Source organism: Protopterus annectens, chromosome 12.part0 (genome assembly GCF_019279795.1).
Source record: "Protopterus annectens isolate FY-2018-M chromosome 12.part0, PAN1.0, whole genome shotgun sequence".
Classification (NCBI taxonomy): Eukaryota; Metazoa; Chordata; order Ceratodontiformes; family Protopteridae; genus Protopterus; species Protopterus annectens.
In genome coordinates, this window is record NC_056746.1 from 1,304,001,317 (window position 1) to 1,304,029,085 (window position 27,769).

Below are 27,769 nucleotides of genomic sequence, written 5' to 3' on the forward strand. Positions count from 1 at the left end.
CCTCACATCCCTAGAGTAGGAAATATTGACCTTAAGCTTATTCTCACTTGTCTTAGCTTCCCTGTTAAATTTATCTGAGAAATAAGGTTTGGCCCTTGTGCCTCTCATTTGCTGTGCTTTTATAAAGCCTTCCTCTATCATACTTCTCTCATAACCCCTCTCATCCAATTCATAACAGGTCTTAACAAGCTGTTCCTGACAGTCATTATGCCTCGCACTCAATCTGGATGCCCTAAAAAATTGATTCTGGGTAACGTTCCTGAATACATATTTAGGATGCATGCTCTCCCTTGATAATAAGCTATTTACATGGCATTCCTTCCTATATAATCTTGTGGTAATAACTCCTTTTTCATCTCTTTCTATTAATACATCCAAGAAGCTCACACTTTCTTCAGAGTAATTTAAGGTGAATTTTAAAAAGCTTGTTGTGTTGTTAATATAGTCAACAAACTCTAACAACTCTGTCATATTACCCTTCCACAGAATAAAAAGATCATCTACAAATCTCCTGTAGAAAGGTATCATGTCACTAAAGGGTCCATTCAATACGTGTGCTCTCTCCCAGGCTAACATAACTGCATTGGCATAGGTATTTGAGCACGAGCTACCCATCGCTACACCATTCATTTGATGATAGACCTGTTTCTTAAATAGAAATACATTATTATTAAGCACGATTCTCATTAATTCAGTTAGTATCACTATTAAATCTGGTTTATATATATTAACATCATTCATTAATTCGTGTAATAACCCCAAACCCACTGTATTGGGAATTACAATAAATAGTGACACAACATCAAGCGTCACCAAGATAATGCCAGAACTAGTTATATCCTTCTTCATAAAAGCAAAAAGGTCATGCAAAAACTGCTCTGTATCCTTAAGAATAACTTCAGAGCTATCCACTATTGTTCTAAGCTTCTTATCCAAATATATTGATATCGCTTCTGTGCACCATCCACCACTCGAGACGATAGGCCTCATGGGTGGTCTACTGGGGTTCTTATGCACTTTAGGCAAGCCTTTTATATACGGAATGGTATATTTAATATTAAAGAAATAGTCACATAGCTCCTTGGTAATCATCTGTGCATGATGTAAATGTTTTATATAATTATTAACCGATTCTACCATTCCTTTCACCTCACTGTAATTAATTTTCTTGTAAAAATCAGTGTTGCCTAACATCTCATACATCAAAGTTTCATATAACTCAGTGTCTAGGACAACTATACGCCCACCCTTATCTGCAGGTCTAATAACCAGGTCATCATCTTTTTCAAGATCATGTAGAGCTTCTGATTCACTCCTACTGAGATTATGCCACTTGTTCTTATTCACTTTGCTATTATGTACTCTATATATATCATCTATCACAATTTGTTCAAACGCATTAATCAGTGCTGTCTGTTTGGGGACATACGTACTGGGTCTATTAAAGACATGACTGACATCATTACTATTACTTACTTGATTCTGATGAAACATATATTTAAGCATCAGATTCCTTGTGAACATCTTAATGTCAAAAATCAAATCTGTTATATTCATATCACTAGTGGGTATGAAGGACAGACCCTTAGAAAGTACATTAATCTCAGAATTAGTTAAAGTACGTTTAGAAAGATTAGTTATTAATGTCTTACATTCTGGAATGCTTTATTGTGTACGATTCTCCTTCACTTCTTGAATTTTCTTTTGTGGCGTGTGTTGCTGCTGCCCTGGGTTGAAAACCTGACCCTGAGGCTCCGGTTCAGCGAATTGTCCCTCATAGGAAGCGAAAAAAACAGGGCTTGTGTAGCTGCTGTAACCGCTTCCAAATGTGGCAATGGGTGTTGCCTCTGCAGTGTAGTTTGAACTTCTCCATTGGCTCCATGGTGTACTTCCGCTGTTGTAACCACAACTTTCCTCCTTGCACCCATGGATTCACTCGAATTTACTGCTGGCAAATGAACACTAGCTTCAAGATGTTCAATCGCCTCACTGGCTGTGCCCATCGTCGTTCCATTCTCACATGCTGCTCGAACGCCAACTCCAGCCTCAACAGAAGCTCCGATGATGTCACTCTGTCGTTCTTCATCCATCCCTACGTGCCTACTGCCAGGCAGCATAGTATCATGTGGCCAAGTAAAGATATTACCAACAGCAAAGTCCTGTCGATCCCTCTTTAGTTTTCTTAGTTTAATTTGTAACAATTTGCTTGTATGTATTCACATTGTCTATAGTCTCTGACAGCAGCCTGGTGAACACTTCGCAATTATACCTGTTGCAAAGCTGCAAGTAGTTGGTCTTCACCTCTTCCACTATTAGCAGTTCTTTCCTCTCAGCAGCATTTATTAAAAGTCTCATATAGCCCATACTTGTTGCTATATTTAACTTTTGCCATTCACTTACTAATACAGAATCTTGATCAGTCTGTGCAGGCATTTTTAAAATTCTGAGTCCTCGTGGTATTAAACCTTCAGATACACAGACTTGCAGATGGAACTTCTCATACTGCAGCCTGGCTAATTTAGACATACTCTTTTCCAGGATTAGCAAATCAGTTCGAAGTGTTAAAAAATCAATTTCAGGTTCACTGCCACTGTCAACTATTAGATTTCTGTTCAAAAGAGGGTTAACTCTATCAGTAACTTTAGAAATGAATAGTTCTGCATTTGAATCAATTTTTGAACATTAGACATACCACTTGAAGGATTATTTGTAGTTGAATTGTTTGGTTTGGGTGAATAATCCAGCTCAATTTCTTCCATTACACCAGCCAAATCCTTGGTGCTGTCAGGCATGAAAAAAGAAAACAGTACTATGCAGAAAATGCCCAATAGCAACCAGAATACCTCTGCAAACACAGTAAAGGCAAACAAAAATCCAGAAAAAATGCTGAGGTTAGGCTCCAGTGTCCAAATCAAAGCAAAAAAGCAGTCTTCAGTCTTCAATAAAGGTAAAAAAGCAGACTTGAATCAAAGAATAAAAGTATAAGAAGTCTTCTTTATTGTCACACAAGCGCTTTCACATATTGCTTCCTCAGGTGTATACTAACAAAGGTAAACCACACCTATATATACTTAACTAAAATAATCATGTGACTCAATAACCCATTTACCATTAAAGCTGTATTCTCTCTTATAAATCAGAAAGCATTGCTTAAAGCTAAAGCTAAAATGATGCATTAGAATTGATGTATTTTTTAGAAGTTCTATATATATTTTTAGAAGCTCTACATTATGAATATGAAGATAGAATGTTTTCTAGATATATATTATGTATTTTAGATTTATTGTATTTTATTAAATAGCCACACTTTTGTTGTGTCATACACACTTAGCTTTAAGCAATGCTTTCTGATTTATAAGAGAGAATACAGCTTTAATGGTAAATGGGTTATTGAGTCACATGATTATTTTAGTTAAGTATATATAGGTGTGGTTTACCTTTGTTAGTATACACCTGAGGAAGCAATATGTGAAAGCGCTTGTGTGACAATAAAGAAGACTTCTTATACTTTTATTCTTCGATTCAAGTCTGCTTTTTTACCTTTATTGAAGACTGAAGAAGTACAGTTTTGTACCTACCATAAATGTAGATGTTCGAGGATTCCCTTGCTGCAGTCCTGACAATTGGGTATAGTCCGCGTCCCAGTCGGCCCGAATACCAGAGAGGCTGGCGTGGTCATGGCGCCTTAGACTGACGTCAGTACGTCAGGGTACTAATGCGCATGACCGACGTCATTTCCTCAGTCTTTTCTTGCCCCAGATGTCAGAAGACCCAAAAAGACAAGTCCCAAAAACAACCTGCACCAAAAAACATGTACAATATATACAGTAATATATACAAAAATATAAGCATGTAAACTCACCTACACAACCACCCTGAAACACAGAGGGGAAGGAGGGAGGGTAAATTGGACTGCAGCAAGGAATCCTCGAACATCTACATTTATGGTAGGTACAAAACTGTACTATGTTCTTCGCCTTCCTTGCTGCAGTCCTGACAATTGGGTAGAATCCCAAAGCAGAGGTAAGGGAGGCTGGCAAATTATAAAGTAGCAGGAGCTGACAACATGCCTTGTAAAACAGCTGTGGCAAAACCAGCTCTAGTCTTAGAGTATAGGCAGGTGATAATGCCTAGAGAAAGTATGCACTGAACTCCAAGTAGCTGCCTCCAGAATATCCTTAGTTGCCTCACCCCTTAGAAATGCTGTTGAAGTGGCAGTAGCCCTAGTGGAATGAGGCCTAATCCCAGCTGGAACCTCTTTGCCATGATGGGAATAACAAAATGCAATGCAAAAGCCAATCCACCTAGAAATAGTTTGTTTTGACACAGGCTTGCCCTGTGAACTTAAAGCAAAAGAAACAAGTAACTGCTGAGACTGCCTAAAATCTTTAGTCCTGCTCAAATAATAACGCAATTGCCTGTGTACATCTAAAGTGTGCAAAATCTTTTCCCCTTTATTTTGAGGATCTGCAAAAAACGAGGCAAATGAATAGTTTGGTTTAAAGCCACACTAGAAACCACCTTAGGCATAAAGGAAGGATTAGTACGTAATGATACCCTGTCCTTATGGAAAATCAAAAGGGCTCTACTGCCATAAGGGCCTGCAACTCAGACACCCTTCTTGCAGAAGTAATAGCCAACAGAAAAGCAGTCTTCCATGACAAATATTTCAATTCAGCAGTAGCTGCAGGCTCAAAAGGTTGTAGAGTAAGTTTTTCCAACACAAAATTGAGATCCCAAGCAGGAGTAGGAGCTCTGCGGGGGGTCTAATATTCTTAGCCTCTAAGAAACTGCTTGAACAAAGGATGCCAAAACAAAGGTGGGTCACAATCATAGTGAGCTGAAATTGCTGCAGCATGAATCTTTATGGAAGAGAAAGACAAACCTTTGTCCAATAATTCAGTAAGATATAGAAGAGCCACACTCAAATTAGGCTCTGAAATCTCCAAATTCTTTGCTGTACTCCAAAATAAAAATCTCTTCCATTTTTCTGCATACACTCTCCTAGTACTAGGCCTTCTAGCTTCCATAATCACATTTAAAACTTGTTGAGGAAGCTGAGACCTACCATGCTTCAACACAGAATATGCCAAGCTGTGAGATGAAGAGATTGAAGCTTGACATTGAGCAGATGACCGTCCTTCTGAGATAACAGATGAGGAATCAGAGGTAAAGGCCATGGAGGCTTCTTTACAAGACTCCTTAGAAGTGGGTACCAGTGTTGCCGAGGCCAATCTGGTGCTATCAAAATCATCCTTGGCCTGTCCTGTCTGACCTTTAGTAATACCTTTGGAAGAAGAGGTAGAGGTGGAAAGGCATAGACATGAAGGTTTTTCCAACTGAAAGACAGAGCATCCACTTTCCAAGCTGTGTGATGAAACCCCTTTGTGCAATACTTTGGCAGCTGGTGGTTTAGTGGAGAAGCGAACAGATCTATGTCTGGAGTTCCCCATGACACTGTCAATTTCTGAAATACATGAAGATCCAGTTTCCACTCGTGGGGATCCATGATTTGTCTGCTTAATACATCTGCTAGGGAGTTCTGTGCTCCTGGCAGAAACCTTGCCTGAAGAGTCAGTTGCAGGCTTAACGCAGTCTCCCATAAAATCATTGCTTGCCTGCATAGAGGATAAGAATGTGTTCCCCCTTGCTTGTTGATGTACCACATGACAGTTGTGTTGTCTGTCAGAATCAACACCTGCCCTGGAAGAAGTAACTCCTTGAACCACATCAATGCAAACTGGACTGCTAACATCTCCTTCATGTTGATATGTAGATGCTGTAGTCTGGCAGGCCACTTGTCTTGTATCCACTTTCCATTTAGATGAGCTCCCAAGCAGTGTCCGAGGCATCTGTCGTTAAAATCTGACTCGCCTCTGGCCGGGTCACAGAGAGTCCCTTGTTTAGGTGACATTCCTGAGCCCACCACAAGAATTCCTTTTGAAGGCAAGGTATTATTTGAATGACAGTGTCCAAATCTTGGCAGTGCTGTGTCCATACATTTTGAGATACCATTGTAGCTTCCTCATATGCAGTTTGGCATTGGGAAGCACCAGAATACAAGATGCCATGAACCCTAATGCTTGAAGGACTGTCCTTGCAGTCAGCACGGACTGATGAGATAGTTGATGGAAGTAAAGTGACAGACTCTTTTGTTTGTCCGGGGTTAAAAGGCCATCTGGGCTGCTGTATTCAGTCTCACACCCAGAAAGCACATGTCTTGAGAGGGTACTAGACTGGACTTTATTTCGTTCACAGAATACCCTAGGCATCTTAGCACTGCTATGACATATTCCAGATGCTGTAGAAGGTGTTCCTTTTCTTGAGCCAGAATCAGGCAGTCGTCCAAGTAAGGATAAATTTGAATGCCTTGAAGCCTGAAATAAGCTATCACTGGAGCCAGAACCTGTGAATACTCTGGGCGCAGTAGATAAGCCAAAGGGCAATGCAGAGAACTGATAATGAAAATCTCCAGTTGAAACCGCAGAAACTTTCTGCAACTTAGCCTTATGGGCACATGAAGGTAAGCTTCCTTGAGATCCAAAGTTACCATCCAGTGATCCTTGCCCAGCAGAGGTAACAGTTGCTGTAACGCCAACATCTTGAACTTGGGAATGTCCAGGTAAGTGTTGAGGATAGATAAATCCAAAATTGGTCTCCACGTGTCCCCCTTCTTTGGTACTAGGAACAGGCGAGAATAAAATCCGAACCCCCTTTCTGACACAGGGACTGGCTGAATAGCCCCTATCTGGAGTAACTGAGAAACTTGCTTGTGAGCCTCTTTTCTTTGTGGAGGAGGAACATCTGGCATGCCTTTGAAAGGGGCATTGTGTGGAAATAAAACTGTACCCGAGATAAATGATACCCAGAACCCATCTGTCTTGAGTGATTAAACCGCAATTTCCTTTGAAAAGAGACAATCTTCCTCCCAAAGGAGCTGCCAGACGAGAGTCCACTGGCAGCTGAAAAGGCAGGTCATTGGTTCTGCTTACGAAAGGACTGAGCCCTGGCCTCACCAGAAGTCTGAGCAGGTGAACTGTCTGATCTAGGCCTCAACGAACCCTGAGACCTGCCCCTACCACGCCTAGACCTACCCCTAGACTGGGAACCATAAGCAGGATATGTCCACCCCTTAGCAGGCCAATTTCTACTAAACTTCGGAGGCTGCACCTGCAAAATCTTTAACAGTCTGCATAGACTTAGCTTTGTCCTCCATTTTCTTTAAAACTGCTTCACAGGCGGTCCAAACAACACATCAGACTGTAAAGGAGCATCCAAAATCCTGGTCTTAACATGCTCAGCTAAATTCTGATCCTTCAACCATGCATGTCTGCGAAGAACAGAACTAGTAGCAGCCACCCTCGAGGAGGCCTGAACAGCATCAAAACCACACTGCAAAAGAATGCTTACCCACTTGTTCAGACACATGAACCAAATCCAGCAATTCTTTACACTCAATACCTTCCGCCAAAGCATCCACCTTAGATTTCAATTGTGAAAGGAGATAATTCTGATATTTCAGCATATGAAATTGACAATTTAACGCCCTCATGGCTAGAGTGGAAGAAGTATATACTTTCTTACCCCACCTATCCAAAGCCCTTGCCTCTTTATCAGAGGGTACAGGATTTTTAACCACAGAAGCTTTTAACACGCTTAGGCCCCTGAGAAATAGTTTCTGGGTCCGCGCTGGGACTCATAAACAAATACTTATGAGCTTCGGGCACCCTATAATACCTATCAGGCTTAACAGGAGCAGGAGGCAAGGAATCAGGGTTCAGAGAAGCCTCTGCAAAACATCCTCCACCACATTCAACACAGGAGGAATAGCTAAGGGCCTATGCTGGGGCAAAAACAAGAATTCCCTAAGCCTTTTCTGGAGTCAGAGTAAAAAAAAAAAAAAAAAAAAAAAAAAAAAAAAAAAAAAAAAAAAAAAAAAAAAAAAAAATAAAAGGTCTGACCTGGCTAGGTTGGGAAGTTGAGCAGCCAAGCTGTCAGTCTGAGGGACTGAAGAGATGGGTGAGGAACTCCTGACGAGTGGGTCAGCAGGTCTGGCACTGGGTCCAGAGTCCAAGGTTCATCCATCTGGTGAGCTTGAAGAAAGGGAAACCAGATCTGTCGAGGCCAAAAAGGTGCTATCAAGATGATCGTCCTTCCCAGACCTTTGGCTTTCTGTAGAAATGTGGGAATTAATGGAATAGGAGGGAAGCCATAGAGGAGACCCGGGGACCAATCGTGTACCAGTGCATCCCTGGGGGCACCCCGGAGGGGAAGTAGGGCGTAGCTTCTGCATTTGGCATTCAAGGGGAAGCAAAGGGATCGCAGCAAGGCTGGCCCCATCCGGAAGATCTCCTCCAACCTGATTCTTGAGGGACCACTCGTGAGGTAAGACGATGGCTCTGCTCAACCTGTCCGCTATGACGTTAGATGTTCCCGAGATGTGAGTTGCTGTTAGAAAGCGTCCGGTGGACACAGCCCATTGCCAGATTCTCAGGGCCTCTCTGCATAAGGGGTAAGACCTGGTTCCTCCCTGTTTGTTTATCTACCAGACTACTGACATATTGTCCGTTTGAATTGCCACTGTTCCCAGAGGTAAGGAGTTGTGAAAGTGTTGCAACGCCAAGAACACTGCTCTCAGCTCCAGGACATTGATGTGCAGGTTGTACTCTATTTTCGACCACTCTCCTTGGACTGTTCTCCCCTGAAAAAGTCCCCCCCCACCCTATCAGGGAAGCGTCCGTGGTTATTGTGGCTACGGGGGCAGGGAGTGCAAACTGACGCCCCACCGTCAGTTCCTAATTGTTTATCCACCAACGGAGGTCCCGCTTGCAAGTTTCCGTGATTAAGATTCTGTGTGACAACGGTAACCGTTGGAACGACCACTGAGCAAAGAGGAGCCACTGGAGGATCCTCATGTGCATTCTCTCTAGGGGAACTGAAATAAGGGTAGCTGCCATCATGCCCAATACTTTCAAGACTTGTACCACGGGGACTTTTTTGTTTTGAAAAAGAATAGAGACCTGATCCTTCAGGGCTGACACTCTTGCTTGAGGAAGTCTTATCCATGCTACGGAAGTATCTAACTCCGCCCCTATGAATAAGATATGCTGTGAGGGTGACAAGGAAGATTTTTCGAAGTTCACTGTTATTCCTAAGCTGGAACAGAGGTTGATTGTATAGTCCCTGGCTTGCACTAGGTGATGCTTGGTGGTGGCGGTAAAGAGCCAGTCATCCAGATAAGGAAACACTCGGAATCCCCATCATCTCAGGTGAGATGCCACTACTGCCATGCACTTGGTGAACATCCTGGGGGCTGAGGTGAGGCCAAAGGGCAGAGCTCGAAACTGAAAATGACTGGCTCCCAGCCGGAAGTGCAGGTGATCTCTGGATGGCCTGGCAATTTGTATGTGGTAGTACGCATCCTTGAGATCTATAGAGCACATCCAATTGTTCGTTTGAAGAAACGGAAGAATCGATTGTAGCGTGACCATCCAGAATTTTTCCTTCTTCACGAAGGTGTTGAGTCTGCTGAGGTCCAGTATTGGCCTCCAGTCCCCTCTTTTCTTTGGAACTAAAAAGAACCTTGAGTAAGTTCCTGATCCTATTTGGTCCGCCGGGACTGGCTGGATGACTCTTTTTTTCTAACAGCCTTTGTACTTCTATGGCTGCTTGATCCCGCAGAGCGGGTGGAACATCTGGGAATCTTTTTTGGGTGGGTGGTTTGTTTAGAAAGGGAATATGGTATCCTCTGGTTATTATGCTTTTACCCAGAATCTGATGTGAGATTTAGCCAGGCCTCGGGTATAAAGCCAGCGACCCCGACTGCCTCCACAGCAGGACAGCCGGGCCTCCACTCAGGAGTGCTGGAAGGGCTTCCCAGGGATGGTATCCTTGTCGCCCTGGTTTTGTGGACCCCTTCTACCGCCTAGGCGGTGTCTTCCATTTCTTCCCACTCCTCTGCCTCTGGAGGGGGTATCGCTAGGTGCAGACTGGAAAGATCCCCGAGTCTTCCGGAACCACATTTTTCCACCTCGTTGCCCTTTGGGGTACAGTCTAGAGGGGGCGGAAAAACGGACCCCTACGGCAGACAGGGTCTTTCCCTCTTGCTCGCACCTAGTGAGTGTCTCCGTCACTTTGGGCCCAAACAAGGAGGCACCATCAAAGGAGGCATTAGTAAAGAAAGACTTAAAGGCTTCCGCAAAGGAGCACAGGCGATCCAGGATTGTCTCTGCAGAGCAATCACTGAGGCTGCCGCCTCTACTCAACCTTCGGCCGCATATGATATGAGTCTCATGGACGAGTTACCTATTGAAGTAAGGGTGTTAAGCTGTGCTGTCACCTTGTCTGAGACAGCAGCATCTGTGGTACCCTGGAGAGTATCTCTCAACTCCTTAATGAGTTCTCTCTGAAGGCGCGTAAAATGGGTAAGGTAGTTCAGCGATCGCATGGTAAAAGTCGCTGAGCTAAAGACGCGCTTCCCATACCTGTCCATAGTCCTAGAATCCCTGTTAGGAGGATGAACAGAGGAAGATGCTTCGGACATTTCCTTCTTGGTGGCTGCCGCCACCACCATAGCATCAACAGGGACTCCCTTGGTAAGGTAAGCCTTATCTTGGGGGGCAGTAATATATTTATTTGGTCTCCGAGGTACTGGTTCAACGGTATCAGGGGCCTCCCACGCCCTTCGAGCTATTAAATCCATTAGCCCGTCGAAGGGCAGAATCACCCTGGAAGTGGAAGGTTGAGCCCCAAATGCCTTCAGCAACACCGACTCGTCCTCAGTGGGGGCAAGTGTCTGCCAGCCACCCCTCTGTTTTAAAATTTCTAAGATGTCAGCGAATGAGACATCCTCGGGGGAGGACCGTGGTGACCCCTCTGACTCATCCAAGTCAGTGTCCGATGTCAATGATTCCTGTAGGGAATCAATGTGCCTCCTCTTGCACAATCTCTTCCTCAGAATTTCATCAGAGGGGGCATCTGGTGAAGCTTCCGAGGAACAGGGTTCACCCTCTGGGGCTGGCTGAGGCATTGGGTCTCTACACTTGGTGGTGATCGAGGGCGCAAAAGCAGGATTCAGGGAAGGAGAAGTGGATTCTGAGGATGTGAGTGTCTGACCAGACAAGACCTTCCTCATGGCGTCGAAGGCACCGAAGCCCCGGGCTAAGGACTCCACCGGATCCGAAGAACACGGTAGCTTCCCTGGTACCGGAGCCACGGGCTCCGATCCAGAGGACGGAGCCGAGCTAATCTGCGCCAAGGCCCCGAGGGGAAGAGTCGGCACCAAAAGCTCAGTTCGACTCTCCACCCCGGAACCAAGGAGAGACCGTTGGCTCCGAGACCCCTCGACGGGCTCCGAGGGTGTCGAGGTCAGTGGTGCTGACAGCACTAAGGAAGGCTTCGGCACCGTGGGATCAACAAATATCAGATCTTCGACTCTCGGCTCCGAAGACTCGATGGGTCTCGAAGGAGGATCTATGGATGAAACAGGGAGGGCTTCAAGTTTCGAAACCAACTGGGATGAAACTGCAATGAGTTTGGACAGAGCCGTGTTCTCCATAAGCTTTTGTACCACTCGATCCACATCGGTGTCCGACATCGCCCTGGAAGAACGGGTCGAAGGGGCCGAAGAGGTCACCGAGTGAAGGACTGAAGGCTGAGGCACCTCTGACACCGGCTCCAAGACCTGGGCCTCGATTCGAGACAACCGTTCGATGCTCGGTTCCAAGGTCTATGGAGCCGGCGACCGAATCTTGATCGAGGTGCTCGGAGCCGAAGACTTGGGCTCCGATAATTTCGAAACCTTTGACCCCTTCGAAGACTTCGATGCCTGGTCGGCCTTCTCTAAGGCCTCTTGAAAATCGGGCTTTAGAAGGCCCCTCTCAATAAGCTTCCTGCGTCTCTCCATCATGACCCTTCCACTAAAGGAGTGACAGATGGAACAGTCCTCATGAAGGTGGAGAAGGCCAAGACAGTAGACGCAGGAGGTATGATTGTCCGTAATGGACATCTTCTGTCCACATTGACAGTGCTTGAATCCTGATTTAGCTTTCTCAGACATAACTACAAGCTAACTTTAAATAGAATAACACTAGTGCAGAAAAATCACACAGCAAACCACACTAAACTATAGGTGTAAATATAACTGCAAAAAAACACACTAAGAGTAAATATATATATATATATATATATATATATATATATATATATATATATATATATATAAAATTATTATTACAAAAAAGCAGTATTAGTATAAAAATAATTCCACCAGAGCCCTGACAGAAAAAAACAGCCTACTGCCTAGGAGCAGCCGCTCCTACAACTATAACTACTAATATTAAAGAGGATATACCTAATTAACACACACACACAACTCTTAAAACTTTTAGTTATGTACTTACCATAACTTCAGATGTATGGGATCCATCTCGCCTACATTCACAACAGATGGGTTCGGAGCCGATCCATCGGCTCCGACTCGGCAACTAATACACTAGCACGAAGTCTCTCATTGGCTGGGCTACTCCCTATCCCAGGATGCACTACACCTGCTTCCCCAGATCTTGTTTGTTCGCTTTCATACATCCATGCAAACACAGAAAAACTAGTAGTCACTATAACCAACTAAAGTTCTTCAAGAAAGATCGCCAAGAAAAAGGGACTACAGCTCCTCTAAATCCAATGGAAGGGGAAGGAGGGTGGGTACTTATGAATGTAGAGATGGATCCCATACATCCGAAGTTATGGGAAGTACATAACTAAAAGATGTAATGGGATCCTATCTCCTACATTCACAACAGATGGGACAGCGGCCCTAGCACCTACATCCCAGGTGGCTCATTGGAACACACTCCTGAGAACTGTGGAACCAAAGGAAGCTCTGCCTCGAGAAACCACATCCAATTTGTAATGAGAAATGAAAGTGTGGAGAAGTCCAGGTTGCCGCAGCACAAATATCATCTATTGATAACTTGGAGTGAAAAGCTACGAAGTAGCCATTGCCCTGGTAGAATGAGCCTTGACTGGAAAGGGAAGGTCTTTGTTAGCCTGTGAATAAATAAAAATGATACAATCTTTAATCCATTTAGATATGGAGGTTTTGTTACTGGTTGACCCAATTTGTTCACTGCAAAGGAAACAAACAATTGATTTGATTTCCGCTTGAGCGGTTCTGTTCAAATAAAACGTAGTTGTCTATATGCGTCCAATTGATGCAAAGTATATTCTGCGTTATTAGAGAATTCTGGAAAAAGACAGGGAGTTCTATAGTTTGTTGAATACAGAAAGAGGAGGCCACTTTTGGTATAAATGCAGGGTTTAATTTCAATGAAACTCTATGCTTGTGAAAAATCAAATAAGGCGGATCAGAACAAAGAGCTTGAGGTTCTGAAACTCGCCTAGCAGACGCTATGGCTACTAAAAAGGCCGTTTTCCAAGACAGAAATTTTAAATCACAGGTAGCAGCTGGTTCGAAAGGACGGGCAGTTAGGGCAGCAAGAACCATATTCAAATCCCAAGGGGACAGGATGAGGTAAAGGAGGCCTAAGGAGCCAAGCCCTTTAAGGAAAGCCTTACAAAGTTTGTGAGACATCAATGAAGGTTCAAATGAAGCATGAAAATTAGAGATCGCCGCTAGCTGAACCTTAATGGTAGAAACTGAAGAGCCCGACTGAAAAAGGGAGGCCAGAAAATTCAGAACCTCCGATACTGGTGCAGTGAGAGGATCTATACCCGTTCTTGAGCCCAGAAGGCAAACCTTTTCCATTTACTGGAATAAAGTTTGATGGTGGAAGGTTTATGAGAAGAAGACAGTATGTGGACCACGTCCGCTAAAGAGCATTGTCTCGACTAAGGATGGAAGTGGAGTAACCATGCTGCCAACTTCACAGACCTGAGAGACGCATGAAGCCGCCGTGACTGATGAGTCAACAGGTCTGGCACGGATCCAGAAACCATGGACCTTCTATCGCATGCCTCTGTAGGAAAGGAAACCAAACTTGACGAGGCCAGTGCGGGCAATCAAAATCATCTCGCTCTCCATGTAAATGGCCTTCTGTATCACCCTCGGTAGGAGGGGAACGGAGGAAGGCGAGAAGACCGGGGCCAAATGTGAGTCAGAGCGCCCCTGGGAATCTGTCCCTCAGAAGGGAACAGTGTGAAGAACTCTCTGCATTTCGCATTGTGAGGGCTGGCAAACAGGTCGCAGCAAGGAAGACCCCATCTGTCGAAGATTTTCGCAGCTATACCCTGGTTGAGGGACCACTGGTGGGGTAAAAGAATGGTCCTGCTTAATCTGTCCGCAATCACATTGGACTTCCCCGGTATGTGCGTTGCCATTAGAAAGCAGTTGGTAGCTACCGCCCAGTGCCAAGTCTCATGGCTTCTCTGCATAGTGGGTAAGACCTGGTTCCACCTTGCTTGTTTATGTACCACACCACCCACATGTTATCGGATAGGATAGTAATCGGGCCCTGTGGGAGAGCGTGATGGAGAGCTTGGAGTACCAATAGTACCGCCTCATCTCCAGGACATTGATATGCAAATGCGTTTCCTGGATCTGCCATGTGCCTTGGACCCACCTGTCCAGGTAATGACCCCCACCCCACCCGGGAGGCCTCCGTAGTGGCAATCGGACGTTGAGGTATAAAGGGTCGCCCCTGGTCGAGATTTGATTGGAGAAGCCACCAATGCAGATCTCGACGGCAACTTCCGTGATTATGATTAAGTGGTTCAAGGGAAGTTCCTGATAAGACCATTGAACCGACAGTAGCCATTGTAAAATTCGCATGTGAAGTCTGGCCAAGGGAACTAAAAGTATGGTCGACGCCATCGAGCCCAACAGTTGTAGGATCCGATGGGCCGGGGCTCTTTGTAGGAGACAGGATTTGACTTGATCTTGTAAGACCTGAATTCTTGCTGCCGGTAAAAAGGCGCATTCTTTTGTGTCTAAGTCTCGCCTATGAAAGTAATACGCTGAGATGGCTGTAGTACAGATTTTTGCAAATTGAACGTAATCCCCAAGAAACGGCCCAAGGTGAACGTGGCTCTGAGCTTGGAGTAGTAGATGCTCGAGGTGGCAGTAAGGAGCCAGTCGTCTAGATAAGGAAACACCTGGAATCCCAGACTTCTCAGGTGAGCAGTTACCACTGCCAGACACTTGGTGAACACCCTGGGGCTGTGGTGAGACCAAAGGGCAGTGCTCGAACTGGAAATGACTGACTCGAGGCGAAGCGTAAATGTCTCCTGGACTCTTGAGCTATGGGAATGTGATAGTAAGCGTCCTGGAGATCTATGGAGCACATCCATGCATCTTTTCCAGCAAAGGAAGAATAGATTGAAGAGTGACCATTCGAATTTGGACTTCTTACAAACGATTCAATGAACTGAGGTCCAAAATGGGCCTGAAGTCCCCTGTCTTTTGGTACCAAAATAATTTTGAGTAAGTTCCTGATCCGATCTGGTCGATGGGGACAGGCTGGATGGCTCTTTTCTAGCAGCTTTGAAACCTCTAATGCTGCCTGATCCCGCTGACTGGGTGGTACGTCCGGGATTTCCCTTAAAGAAAGGGGGTTTGTTGAAGGGGATGATATAACCTCCGGTACGCGAAGCACCCACTGATCGCTTGTTATGGATTCCCAAGCTTGTGGGTGCGCCAAAGCGACCCCGACTGGCTCCGAGTTGCACAGTCGGGCAACAACTCAGGAACGCTGGTTGTATGAAGAACCACGAAAGGAATCGCGGTCTCCAGAGTTACGGGGCCTCTGCCACCTCTGGGGCGGCGTCTTCCAAAACCCCGCCTCTGGAGGGGAATCACTGGGTGGAGTAGGGAAAGACTTCTGAGATTTTCTAAACCACATTTTCCCTCCTCTCCCAGCCTTGGGGTAAGGCCTAGAAGGAGCGGAAAATCGGGCCCCAACGGCAGTCAAAGTCTTGCCCTCCTGCTCGCACCGAGTTAGTGTGTCCTTCACCTTGGGTCCAAACAAAGATGACCCATCAAAGGGCGTGAAGGAAGACTTGAAGGCCTCCATGAGCGAACACAAGCGTAACCAGGCTTGTCTCCTGAGGGCAACGCCTGTTCCCGCTGCTCTACTCGCCCCTTCGGCCATATACGAAATGAGCCTCATGGATGAGTTAACAATAGAAAAGAGGGTAGTCATCTGTGCGCCAACAGTCGGGGCCAGCGCCTCAGGTAGGTTACCAACAAGAGAGTCATTTAGCTCTTTGAGAAGATCCCTTTGGAGCCTCAGAAATGACATAAGTAGTTTAGCGACCGTGGGCAAAGGCCGCTGAAGACAGGGTACGCTTCCCGTACCTATCCATACTCCTAGAATCTTTATTAGGAGGATGAACAGACGTCGAAGCCTCTGCCACGTCCTGCTGTGTGGCAGAAGCCACCACCAAAGCATCTACAGGCACACCCTTTGTGAGAAACTCCTTCTGGGGCTGACAAAATTTATTGGGCCTCGCAGGCACCGGTTCCACATAATCAGGGTGTTCCCACTTGAGAAACCAAATCAAGGGAGTTCATCGAAGGGCGGGGACACCCAGGAGGCGGAAGGCTTGGCCCCAAAGGCCTTGAGGAAGACTGACTCCTCAGCTGAAGGGGTTTTGGCTTGCCAGTCACCTCTCTGTCTCAGAATCTCCAAGATATCTGAGAAGGAGATATCATCCGAAGATGATTTGGAGGACCCTTCTGCGTCATCGAGGTCAGTATCCGATGTAATAGACTCATCTTGGGAGTCTACGTGCTTCCTCTTACACAATTTCTTCCGTGGGGGTTCGTCCGAAGCAGTTTCGGACGGACCACCCGGAAGAAGGGAACCCCGATGGGGTATCCTCAGGCCCTGGGGCCCGCTGCCGGGGGCCTGCAACACAACAGTGGCACCAGTCTCCAAATCTAGGGACGGTGAGGTAGAATCTTGCTGAACCGGCAAAGGCATGGCTAGCGCTCCTCATGGCCTCAAAGGCCGGACCTCCAGAATCCAAGGAGGTCACTGGTCTAGAGGCCACGATGGCACTGGGAATTCCATCAGCCGATGCTCCGAGAGGAAGACTAGGCAATCAAGCACCCAATCCCAAAGTATTCCCCTCGGCCCGGCTGAAGAGGTCGCAGTACCAAACCCTGAACCGGAGGACAGGGTAGGAAGCACAGTCGGAACCGAGACCTCGAAGGGGTCTCTGCTCGACCGTATGGCTCGCTTTGCTCCACCACCACCGACTCCAACGGCTCCGGTGAGGTTGGAGGAGGAATCGAATGTGTTGGAGGGGATCGGCTCAAGCTAACTGTGCTGGAGCCGAGACCAATTTAGTAAACACTGGAGATTGGAATAGCCTCTGTAAAACCCTATCCAGGTCCGAATCTGAAAGTCTCGATGATTTAGAGGAGGTAGACAATCGAGAAGACTTTCCTCTCGGCCCGAGAGAGAAGGGAACCGCCCCAAACGGCTCCAATGTTATCGGCGCCGACTCCACCACAGCATGGACCACCATCGGCACCGAAGGAGCCTTCTCCGGAGCTGAGGGGGAAGAGTCTGAGCTGCACACTTCCACTGGCTCCGAAGCCATTGGAACCGATGGAGGTGATTCACCTCTCGATACTCCAACTTGCGGCTCCGAAGGCAATGGAGCCGAGGTAGGAGGTATCGAGGCAGACCCTTCGACCCTCGGCCCCAAAGTCAGTGGAGCCGAGGAAGAAGAGGTCAATTTTGTCTTTTTAGAAGTCGTCTCCGACGGACTTGTCGGAGCCGACGATCTTTCTTTTGGAAGCGACAGGTAGATCTAAGGCTTCCTCAAAAGAAGGCTTGATAAGCCCTTTCAATATTAATTTGTTCTTGCGTTCTTGAAGAACTCTAGATGAGAACGCATGACAGACGCTACAAGTCTCTTGCAGATGTTTCGGACCCAAACAATAAACACATACTGAATGATTGTCTGTAATGGACATTTTATTTTTGCACCGAGTGCATTTTTTAAAACCTGACTTTTGTTCCTTAGACATGATACAGGCCACAACAAGTACAACTTCTAAGGAAATACTACTCTACCACAACAAGTATAGCACTACACACAAATTGCGCCAACTGAAAAGCGCGAGACACACTGGCGCGAGTACTGGAGAAAGTTTACCTCACAACAATTTAAAAAGTTAAACGGCCCAAAGCCCTTTAATTTAAACGGGCTTTGCCCAAAAAACAACTAACCAAAGGTTAATAAAAACTAAAATCACTCAAAAGGTAGGGCAAAGGCCCTCTAACTTAAACGGGCCTTGCCCGACTGAACAAATTAAATTTTTTTTGGACACAAGCACTCAACAGAAACACAATAAGAACTAGTAATAAATAGCTGTTAAAACAGCTGTTTGGTTAATATGGACAAAAATTCCCTAGGTCAAGGACCAATAAGGTAAAAAGAACCACTTAGCTCCAGCCAAGTCGAGACCACGTCCAGCTTGTTAAGCGGCAAACGAGATCTGGGGAAGCAGGTGTAGTGCATCCTGGGATAGGGAGTAGCCCAGCCAATGAGAGACTTCGTGCTAGTGTATTAGTTGCCGAGTCGGAGCCGATGGATCAGCTCCGAACCCATCTGTTGTGAATGTAGGCGAGATAGGATCCCATTACATCTAACTATTAATAAAAAACTATTTTTAAAACGTGAATAAGTAAAGTTTTACTGGCCCGAGCTCTCCGTCGACGCGACCTGTTGCAGCGGCAAACTAGATCTGAGGGATAGCAGCAGGGGATCATGGGATGGGAACTGGACCTTGAGCTTCTCTTAGATGCACAGCTTGTGATGTGGCCGACTCGGAGCCAAGGGTCGTCAACCCATGCGTAAGAACAAACGGCGAGATTGAACAATTTCACATTAAAGGATATTTCTAAGCACCACAGAGCCAAAGGATCCTCTTTCCCTGGAGAACATATCTAATTTGTAATGAGTGATAAAGGTATGGGGAGTGGTCCATGTTGCGGTTGCACATATTTCTTCCATGGAGACCTTGGAATGAAAAACTGCTGAAGTAGATACAGATCTAGTGGAATGTGCTCTAACTGGCACAGGTAACTTGCATTTGTCATGATTGTAGACAAAGGTAACATTATCCCTAAGACGTCTCGATAAGGTAATTTTGGAGACCGGTTTACCCAAAGTGGACCCTGAAAAGGATACGAATAATTGGTATGATTTTCTAGATAGTTTAGTTCTGTCCAGGAATAAATGCAACTGTGGACATCCAGCAGATGCAAGCAGTATTCACCTTTATTTGAAAAATTTGGAAAGAAGACAGGCAAATCTATGGTCTGTTTAATATTAAATTCTGAGACCACTTTAGGAAGAAAGGACGGATTGGTTCTTAACAACACTCTATCCTTGTGAAAAATCAAATAAGGGCATTTCACAAATAAAGCCTGTAATTCAGAAATGGTCCTGGCAGAAGTGATGGCCACCAGGAAGACAGTTTTCCAAGACAGAAATCTGAGGTCGCAAGCAGCTGCTGGCTCAAAGGGCTGTAGGACTAAAGATTGTAAAACTAAGATCAAGTCCCATGGAGATATAGGATCTTTGAATGGGGGTTTTAGATGTAAAGCACCTTTAAAAAAGGTTTTGCATAAACGATGAGACATCAAGGTATGGTCATCAAACCCATTGTGAAAATTGGAAATGGCTGCTAATTGGACTTTGATAGTGGAAGTAGAAGCTCCCAGTTCAAATAGTGAAGCCACAAATTTCAAGACCTTGTCAACTGATGCTGAAAAGGGATCTATATTATTTGTACGGGCCCAAATTGAGAATCGCTTCCATTTGCTAAGATACAGTTTCCTAGTGGATGGTGAAGCCAGAAGAATCTTTTGCACTGAGGAAGGTAATCTGATCTGCCTGCCAATTAATGGAATTGGAGATACCAGGCCGTCAGCTTGAGATTCTGGAGAATGGGGTGCACCAATCCCTGTGGATAAGATAGCAGGTCTGGAACTGGGTACAGAATCCAAGGACAGTGAACTAGGTGAGGCCAAAGGAAAGGGCAACCAGACTTGACGGGGCCAACAGGATGCAATGACGATCATTTTGCTCCTCAACCTTTGGGCTTTCCTCAAGAATTGGGGAATCAGTGGAATAGGGTGAAAGGCATAAAGTAGTCCCAGGGGCCAATCATGGAGGAGTGCGTCTCTTGGGGACTCCCTGTGTGGAGGAATTAGGGCAAAATAGCTGCTGCATTTGTTATTCATTGCAGAGGCGAAAAGATCACAGCAAGGCTGGCCCCAATGACGAAAGATTTTCATCGCTATGTGGTGATCGAGAGATCACTCGTGAGGTAGGAGAATGCATCTGCTCAGTTTGTCCGCAATCATGTTGGAGTTACCTGAGATATGCGTTGCTATCAGAAAGTGGTTGGAAGAAACAGCCCATTGCCAAATCCTGAGGGCTTCCCGACACAGGGCATAGGATCTGGTTCACCCGTTTGTTGATGTACCAGAATATGGACATGTTGTCAGATTGGATTGCAACCATCCCCGAAGGAAGGACAGACTGAAGGGCTTGCAATGCTAAAAGCACTGCCTTCAATTCTAGGATGTTGATGTGCAGATTGGCCTCTTGCAGGGACCAAGTGCCTTGGAATGTGTTTCCCAGATAATGCTCCCCCCCCCCACTCGATCTGGAAAGATCCACTATGGCTGTGGGTGGAGAGGGACAGAAGGTGCGGCCCCATAAGTTTTCTTCTGACTTCATCCACCAGGATAGATCCTTTTTGCACCAATTTGTTATTAGAATTGGGTGAGACATCGGATGTGAAAGAACTGACCATTGCGGTGCCAGGAGCCATTGAAACATCCTCACATTATACATTGTAAGGGGTACTAGGATTATGGTCACTGCCATAGTTCCCAGAGCTTGAAGTACAAGAAGTGCAGGAACTGTGTTTTTGGAAATGATTATCTGTACCTGTGACCTTAACTTCTGTAGCCTGTGGAGCGGAAGAGAGGCTATACAAGAAATTGTATTTAGTCTTGCTCCTATAAATTCTAGATTCTGTGTTAACTGAAATGCCCAAAGATTTGGAAAGGTATAACATGAAGGCTGTGGCGTGAAGTAGTAGATGCCTGAAAGGGGCCAGTGAGGAGCCAGTTGTCTAGATATGGAAACACTCGGAATCCATGTAGCCTCAAGTTAACCATTACCACTGCTATGTATCTGGTGAACACCCTGGGGACTTTGGTGAGTCAGAAGGGCAGCACTCAGAATTGGAAATGACTGGCTCCCAGCTGGAAGTGAAGATACCTTCTGGAGTATTTGTCCATCTTTATGTGGTAATATGCATCCTGAAGGTCTATAGAGCGCATCCAATCGTTCTTCTCCAGAAAGGGAAGGATAGACTGAACCGTGACCATTTAGTATTTTGTCTGGTGAACAAACTTGTTCAGAAGGCTGAGATCTAATATTGGTCTCCAGTCCCTTGTCTTTTTTGGTACTAAAAAGACCCTCAAGTAAAATCTGGATCCTTTTTGGTCTGGTGGGACTTCTTGGATGACTCTTTTTTCGAGTAGCTTTTGACTTTCTACTGCTGCTAGATCCCTCTGATTGGCTGGAATATAGGGGATTCGTTTTTGGGACTTTGGTAAGAGCTTGAAGGGAATCTTGTACCCTCTGGTGATAATTCTTTGCACCCATGTATCTGAAAAAAGTTATAATTAGCCAGGCTGTTTGGTGCAGTGAAAATCTCCCCCCGACTGCTTCCAGAGGGAAGCAATCAGGCCTTCATTCATGAGCGCTGGTAGGATTGTCCAGAGAAAGCATCTCTGGAGCCCTGGTTACGTGGACCCCCTCTGCCACGGGGAGGGTGTTTGCCATTAGAACTCCTCCTTCTGCCCCGATGGGAGTTTTCACCAAGTGTGTCCCGGAAAGGACCTTGGAATTTTTTGAACCACATTTTTCCACTTCTCTGATTCCCAGAATAAGATTGCTGAACAGTAGAGAAACAAATGCCCACAGCAGATAGGGTCTTTCCATCTTTTTCACACCTGGCTAGTGTGTCTCTAACTTTAGGGCCAAACAAGAAAGATCTGTCAATAGGAGCACTGACTAAGGAAGACTTGAAAGGTTCTGCAAAGTCACACAAGCGCATCCAGGCGTGGCGCCTTATGGCGACGCCTGTACCCACTGCCCTAGACGTTCCTTTGGCTGCATGAGCAATGAGTCGCATGGACGAATTTGATATAGGCTCCAGGGTGGCAAGCTGAGAGGCAACTTTATCCTGCAACTCGTCAGACAGAGCTCATCTGATAGCTCATTTATCAGATCCCTTTGGAGTCTAGTGAAGTATGCCATGAAATTCAAGGACCTAAGAGCGAAGGTTATTGATACAAAAACCTGCTTCCCAAACCTGTACATCAGCCAAGACTCTCAGTTGGGAAGATGGACAATGGAACTCTCTTCAGCAAGTTCCTTTTTGGTGGCCCCCGCCACCACCATGGCATCTACTGCTAATCCCTTTCCCAAATGTGCTTGGTCTTCTGGGGCTGATAACATTTTATCTGGTCTCCGGGGAATCGGCTCTATGGAATCAGGAGCCTTCCATGCCCACTGTACGATAAGCTTAATGAGGTTGTCAGTGGGTGGGGTCACTCAGGAAGCAGATGGGTGGGCATGGAAAGTTTGCAAGAACACAGATTCCACAGAGAATGGGTTTGAGGGCTTCCAATCACCCCTCTGTTTTAAAATTTCTAGGATGTCTCCAAAGGAAACATTTTCAGGGGGTGACGGGGGGAACCCTCCCCTTTATTGTAGTCTGTGTCTTCCATGCAGATTCTTCTGGAGAATTTAGATGCTTCCTCTTGCAAGTCTTCTTACGGGGTGGCACCTCAGTGGGGATCTCTGAGGCAGACTCCAAAGAAGAGGGACCCTGAACTTGGATGTCTTGCAGCCCCGGTGCCTGCTGTCCCAACCTGAGAGACTGTGGCAGCTGCGAACCAGAGGGTACAAAAATGTGATACTCTGATGTAGATGGAGCCAGCTGTGAGCCCACTGAGGCTAGAGATCTCTCCATGATCTTGAAGGCAGGCCCACCTGAAGAGGGATGAGAGCCCAGAACTGAGAAAGACAACCTCGGAACTGTAATCACACCACTCCGATGAGCCACCCTCCAAAAGAGGAGCCAGGGGAGGGTTCAAAACTGTCAGAGCCCCAAGAGCCAAAGACAGCGCCATGCAAATAACTGGTAGTGTACTGTAGCCCCCAGAACCAACAGCAAAACCACAGTCCCGGGTGTCCATCGGGTCCAATGGAGCCAAAGACATCAGACACGACCCCAGCACAGACGAGGGAGCTACTGTCAGCACCAAGACAGCTGGAAACAGGATAGTCAAAGTGGTGAGCTCCAAACCTTGAAAGGAGGTCAGAGGAGGATAATCCGGAGGAGTCCTAGGAGAATATGACTCAGCTCCAGAAGGGAAGGAGGTTTGCAAAAGTGTAGAAAGACCCCTGGCCCCCAAGAGCTGGTCCACAAATCTAACTACGTCCACTTTGGAAAGACTTCTGGATGAATGGTTCAACATTCCTGAGGGAGACTCTGGAATATCCATGAAAGGACTGGGGTGTTGACCAAAAAAATGGGTCTACAGAAGGGCAATATCTTGTTCTGGAAGGCAGAAAAGTTTCAAACTTCAGCACCATAGCCTGTGGAGCAGACGGAGAAGTCAGAACCGAGTGGGAGGTCAATGAAGCTGGTGCTGACAAGTCTGTCAGCATTGAGGTGACAGTTTGGGCCAAGGTAGCCTGGATCGGTGCAGAGACCACCGGTACTGAATGGGACCTACCTGTCGGTGCCGAAGGATGTTTTTCCATCATTTTTGCAACTTTAGTCCTCGGTCTGAAGACACAGATGGAACCGTCGATTTATGAAATTTTGACTCCTGTGCTGATGGTGAGGTTGGCACTGAATGGCTTCTCTTTTTGAATAAGGTTTGGACAATTTGGATAACTCTTGCTTAGAAAGAGCTTCTTCAAAAGAGAATTTCAACAATCCTTTTAAAATAAGTTTATTTCACCATTCTGCCAAGGTACGGGCATTAAATCCCTGGCAGATCTTGCACCCAGTATCCAAGTGAGGCGCACCCAAGCACTACACACATGAAAGATGCCCATCTGTACTGGACATCTTTCTACCACAATCCTGACATTATTTGAATCCTGACTTGCCCTTCTGCTTTTCTGCCATGTCTAAATCAACATATACATACACACACACACAAAAGGAACAAAGCCAGAAAATCTACTAACAATGGTAGGGAGAAATACCTAAAAATAAGGTAAAGAAAGGTGAAAAATACCAACAATGGTATCAAGAGATTACCAAAAAGGTAAAGGGAGAGAAAGGAAAACAAGTTATCAATGATGGTAATGAGGAATACTGTTAGGTAAAGGGGGTAGAGAAATATCAAAAAACACACACTCGGGTACAAAATGGAGAGAAAATATCTATTATTCCAAAAATAAAAAAGAATCTGACAGAATATATAGAAATAATATATAATAAAGGCACTTAGTTGGAGAGTATCGACTGACGTGTCTTGTTTTCAGAGTAGCAAATGAGATCTGAGGTAATGGTGACAGGGGCATTGTGGGCAGAACCTTAGCTCCAGAGTTTTTGGCTAGTGCGAGCTGTATAACAGCTGAGCTGGTTCCGAGGGGTCATAACCGAGTCCCATTCGTCATGAATGAATGAAGACTGACAACATCTACCTGAAGTACCTATCAATGGTCTTTTCAGAACAAACATACTCAACTCAATTGTTAGTCTTGTGTTTTCAGTTTTCATAAAGAAATTACATACTTTTTTAAAAGGAAATAAATATCACCTGTTGTCCCTTGATTTTCCACTTCTCCCAAGTAGCATCAATTTGTTCCGGAGTATATTTTGCTATACGTGAGTCTTTCTGAAGCAGTTCCTTAAGCTTTGAACTAGTATCTGAGTCCATTCCTGACTTGCCATGCATGAAGTTCATTAACAAGGCATGCTGTCTTTTCTGATGGGTCAAAGAAGAAAGAATATTGCGAGCACATCTATTTAAAGACACAAGAACATATAAAAGGCAAAAGAAATTTGTGTCAGGCAATATATGTTTTCTATTGCTATTATTACATAGGCAAACTGAATAACCAATCAAATAGCTATTTTTAGGTATGGTCTAGCAATTTACTACCAGAATGAAATAAAGCAGCATTGGCAGTGGCTCAGAAACTACGGCATTTACCCTTGATATTGAAAAGATCAGATGGCCATAGGCTCCACAGCAGGCTTTAGGCACTAGAGAACCATGCGGTTGCTGGGGGCCCCCTCGTCCTAGGCAGACCTCAACTACAGCAAGTTTTTTGTATTAATATTTTGTTATATCTGTCAAAGCAACAAAAGCTAGTGCAGCGGTCTTGTGTACTTAATAAACCAGGTGACAATAACTTTTATTTATGTCTCCTTTAAAATTCAGAGATATTTTGGTTATCTTAACAGCTTTTTGTCAAGTAACAGGCTTCACAACCTCATTAAATGTTTTCCCACTGACATGGTGCCATATGTTTCAACTGTCTAGATTTTCGCAGAATGTCCAGATTTTTGCCCCGATATTTCTACATGTTCCTCATAAAATTTGAGGTTTTCTGGCAAATCTCTGAGATGATCTGAGGAATTAAATCACTAAATAATGACATTCAGACTTCATAAAACTTTTCTCCCTGGGCCTACACTGAAAACGGGTTATGTAACCCAGGCGGACTATCCCGGTAAACAAATGTCAAATAAATAAAATAAATAAAAAATATTTAAAAAATGCAATTTAACACAATCTCTGTTATTCTAACTACTTTCTAAGTTTTTAAGAGCAATATTTAAAATCTGTCCCTATTTTTGTGCCTTTGTCCCACCCCCATTATGTCAGGCTTTGTCCAGATTTCTTGGTCTAAGAAGTTGAGAGATATGCATAGTGCCCTTGACTTAGTTAAATCTTGCTGGTTGGCATTTCCTCCTCTAAAACTAAATTCATAGCCAGCTTTAGACACCTGCAGTACCCATGGCTGCAAGGGGCCCCGCTAATCATCATTGACTTTGTGGGGGCCTTGCAAAAGTTGCTTGCTTGTTGGAAAAAAGTAAGGAAAAAAAGGTTATTCATTTTCTAATGATGCACTTTATCGTCAATAATGAGCACGGTAAGTGCAAGAACTCAGCACTCCAGAGTGATCAATCTCATTGTTTAGCTTGAACGTTAAGTAGGACTGGTGCTCCTGATCTTCGAGGATGGTTTTCTCTTTCAGGGAGTTTTATAAATCCTGGCAGAACACCAGATACTATAAATGGTCTTTGCTCAAGAAGTATGGGCAAAGCCAAAAATAATATCAGAATAAATGCTCAAAATCAGGAGCACTTCTTAAATATTACTCTAATTAACTTAAAAAGTTAATAGAATAACATGTTTTGCATTAACATGCATTTTTTAGACAATAAAAAGTACAAATCCTTGATGTCTGGACTTATTGATTGCCTGTCCTGAATGATTTACCAGCAAATCAACTTTTTACAAGGTACACAGCAAAATTATGAGGCAAAATCAGGGATTGTGCCAGGATTGAATTACTCCTCAATGAAGTAAATGAAAGTGACTTTCACTGCTGTTATTTGACAACTGCTAAACAACAGTCACTGATCTGGTGTAACAGCACTAGTGTCACACAATGTACTGCTATATGAAGTCAGTGTAAAACTAGTATTGCTAAGGCTTATGTTTGTGTATCTATGTGTGTGCTGCAGTGTTAAGTGTAACAAGCTCTAAACTGGCAATAACTTATTTCACATACAGTACCATCATGAATAAGAAGTTATGTACCTACCATAACGTTCCATGTTAGTTGTCTTCTTCTCGCCTTCTTTCTTGCTGGATGGGTTCGGAGCTGATCCTCGGCTCCGACTCAGCCAATACTAAAGCTCAAGAGCTAATTCCACCGGCTCGAGGCTCCCCTATATCCCACAATGCTAGGCGGTAACTACTCAGATCTCGTTTGATAGCTAAACCAAGCAGTTCTGGTCTCCACAGTATGGAGAAAAAAGGACCCACCTCTATATAAACCTGAATGTAAGCTACCACAAACATAAAAGGGAGAACAGAGGTGGTAGAAAATGTGGGAAGGAAAACCCCCAAAGGAAAATACCAAAATTTCCTATCGGTCTGTCCAGGCTAGGGGGAAGGAGGGTGGGACGCAAGAAAGAAGGCGAGAAGAAGACAACTAACATGGAACGTTATGGTAGGTACATAACTTCTTAATGTTAAGTTGTCAATCTCGCCTTCATTCTTGCTGGATGGGACCGTGTCCCTAGCACCTTATTCCGGGTGGCCTATCGGAACAGACTCTTGAGAACAGTAGAACCAAAGTTGGCACGGTTTCTGGAGGCCATATCCAATTTGTAATGTAAAATGAAGGTATGAGGAGAAGCCCAAGTGGCTGCTGCACAAATGGAATCTATTGGCAGCCTGTCCTGAAAGGCTACAGATGTAGCTAATGCCCTAGCTGAATGAGCTCTAGGTCTTGAAGGCAGTTTTTGATGTCTGATTTCATAGATGAAGGTAATTATAGAGGTAAGCCATCTTGAAAGGGACACTTTAGTAACTGGAAGGCCCAATTTCCCTTCCGCATAAGACAGGAAAAGCTGATCAGATTTCCTGAACTGTTTAGTCCTGTCTAAATAATATCTAAGTTGGCGGTGAACATCTAGAAAATTTAACTTTTGTTCCGA

General features: G+C 45.0%; 1 protein-coding gene across 1 annotated transcript in view; it reads right to left on the minus strand.

The window, feature by feature from the left end:
• EFCAB8 (EF-hand calcium binding domain 8) overlaps positions 1-27,769 on the minus strand; it is a 3,728,836-nt gene that overhangs the window by 272,497 nt on the left and 3,428,570 nt on the right. Inside the window, exon 33 of the mRNA XM_044089017.1 lies at positions 24,849-25,053. Within this exon, the coding sequence (XP_043944952.1) occupies positions 24,849-25,053 (205 nt within the window). The remainder of the gene's footprint in view (positions 1-24,848; positions 25,054-27,769) is intronic.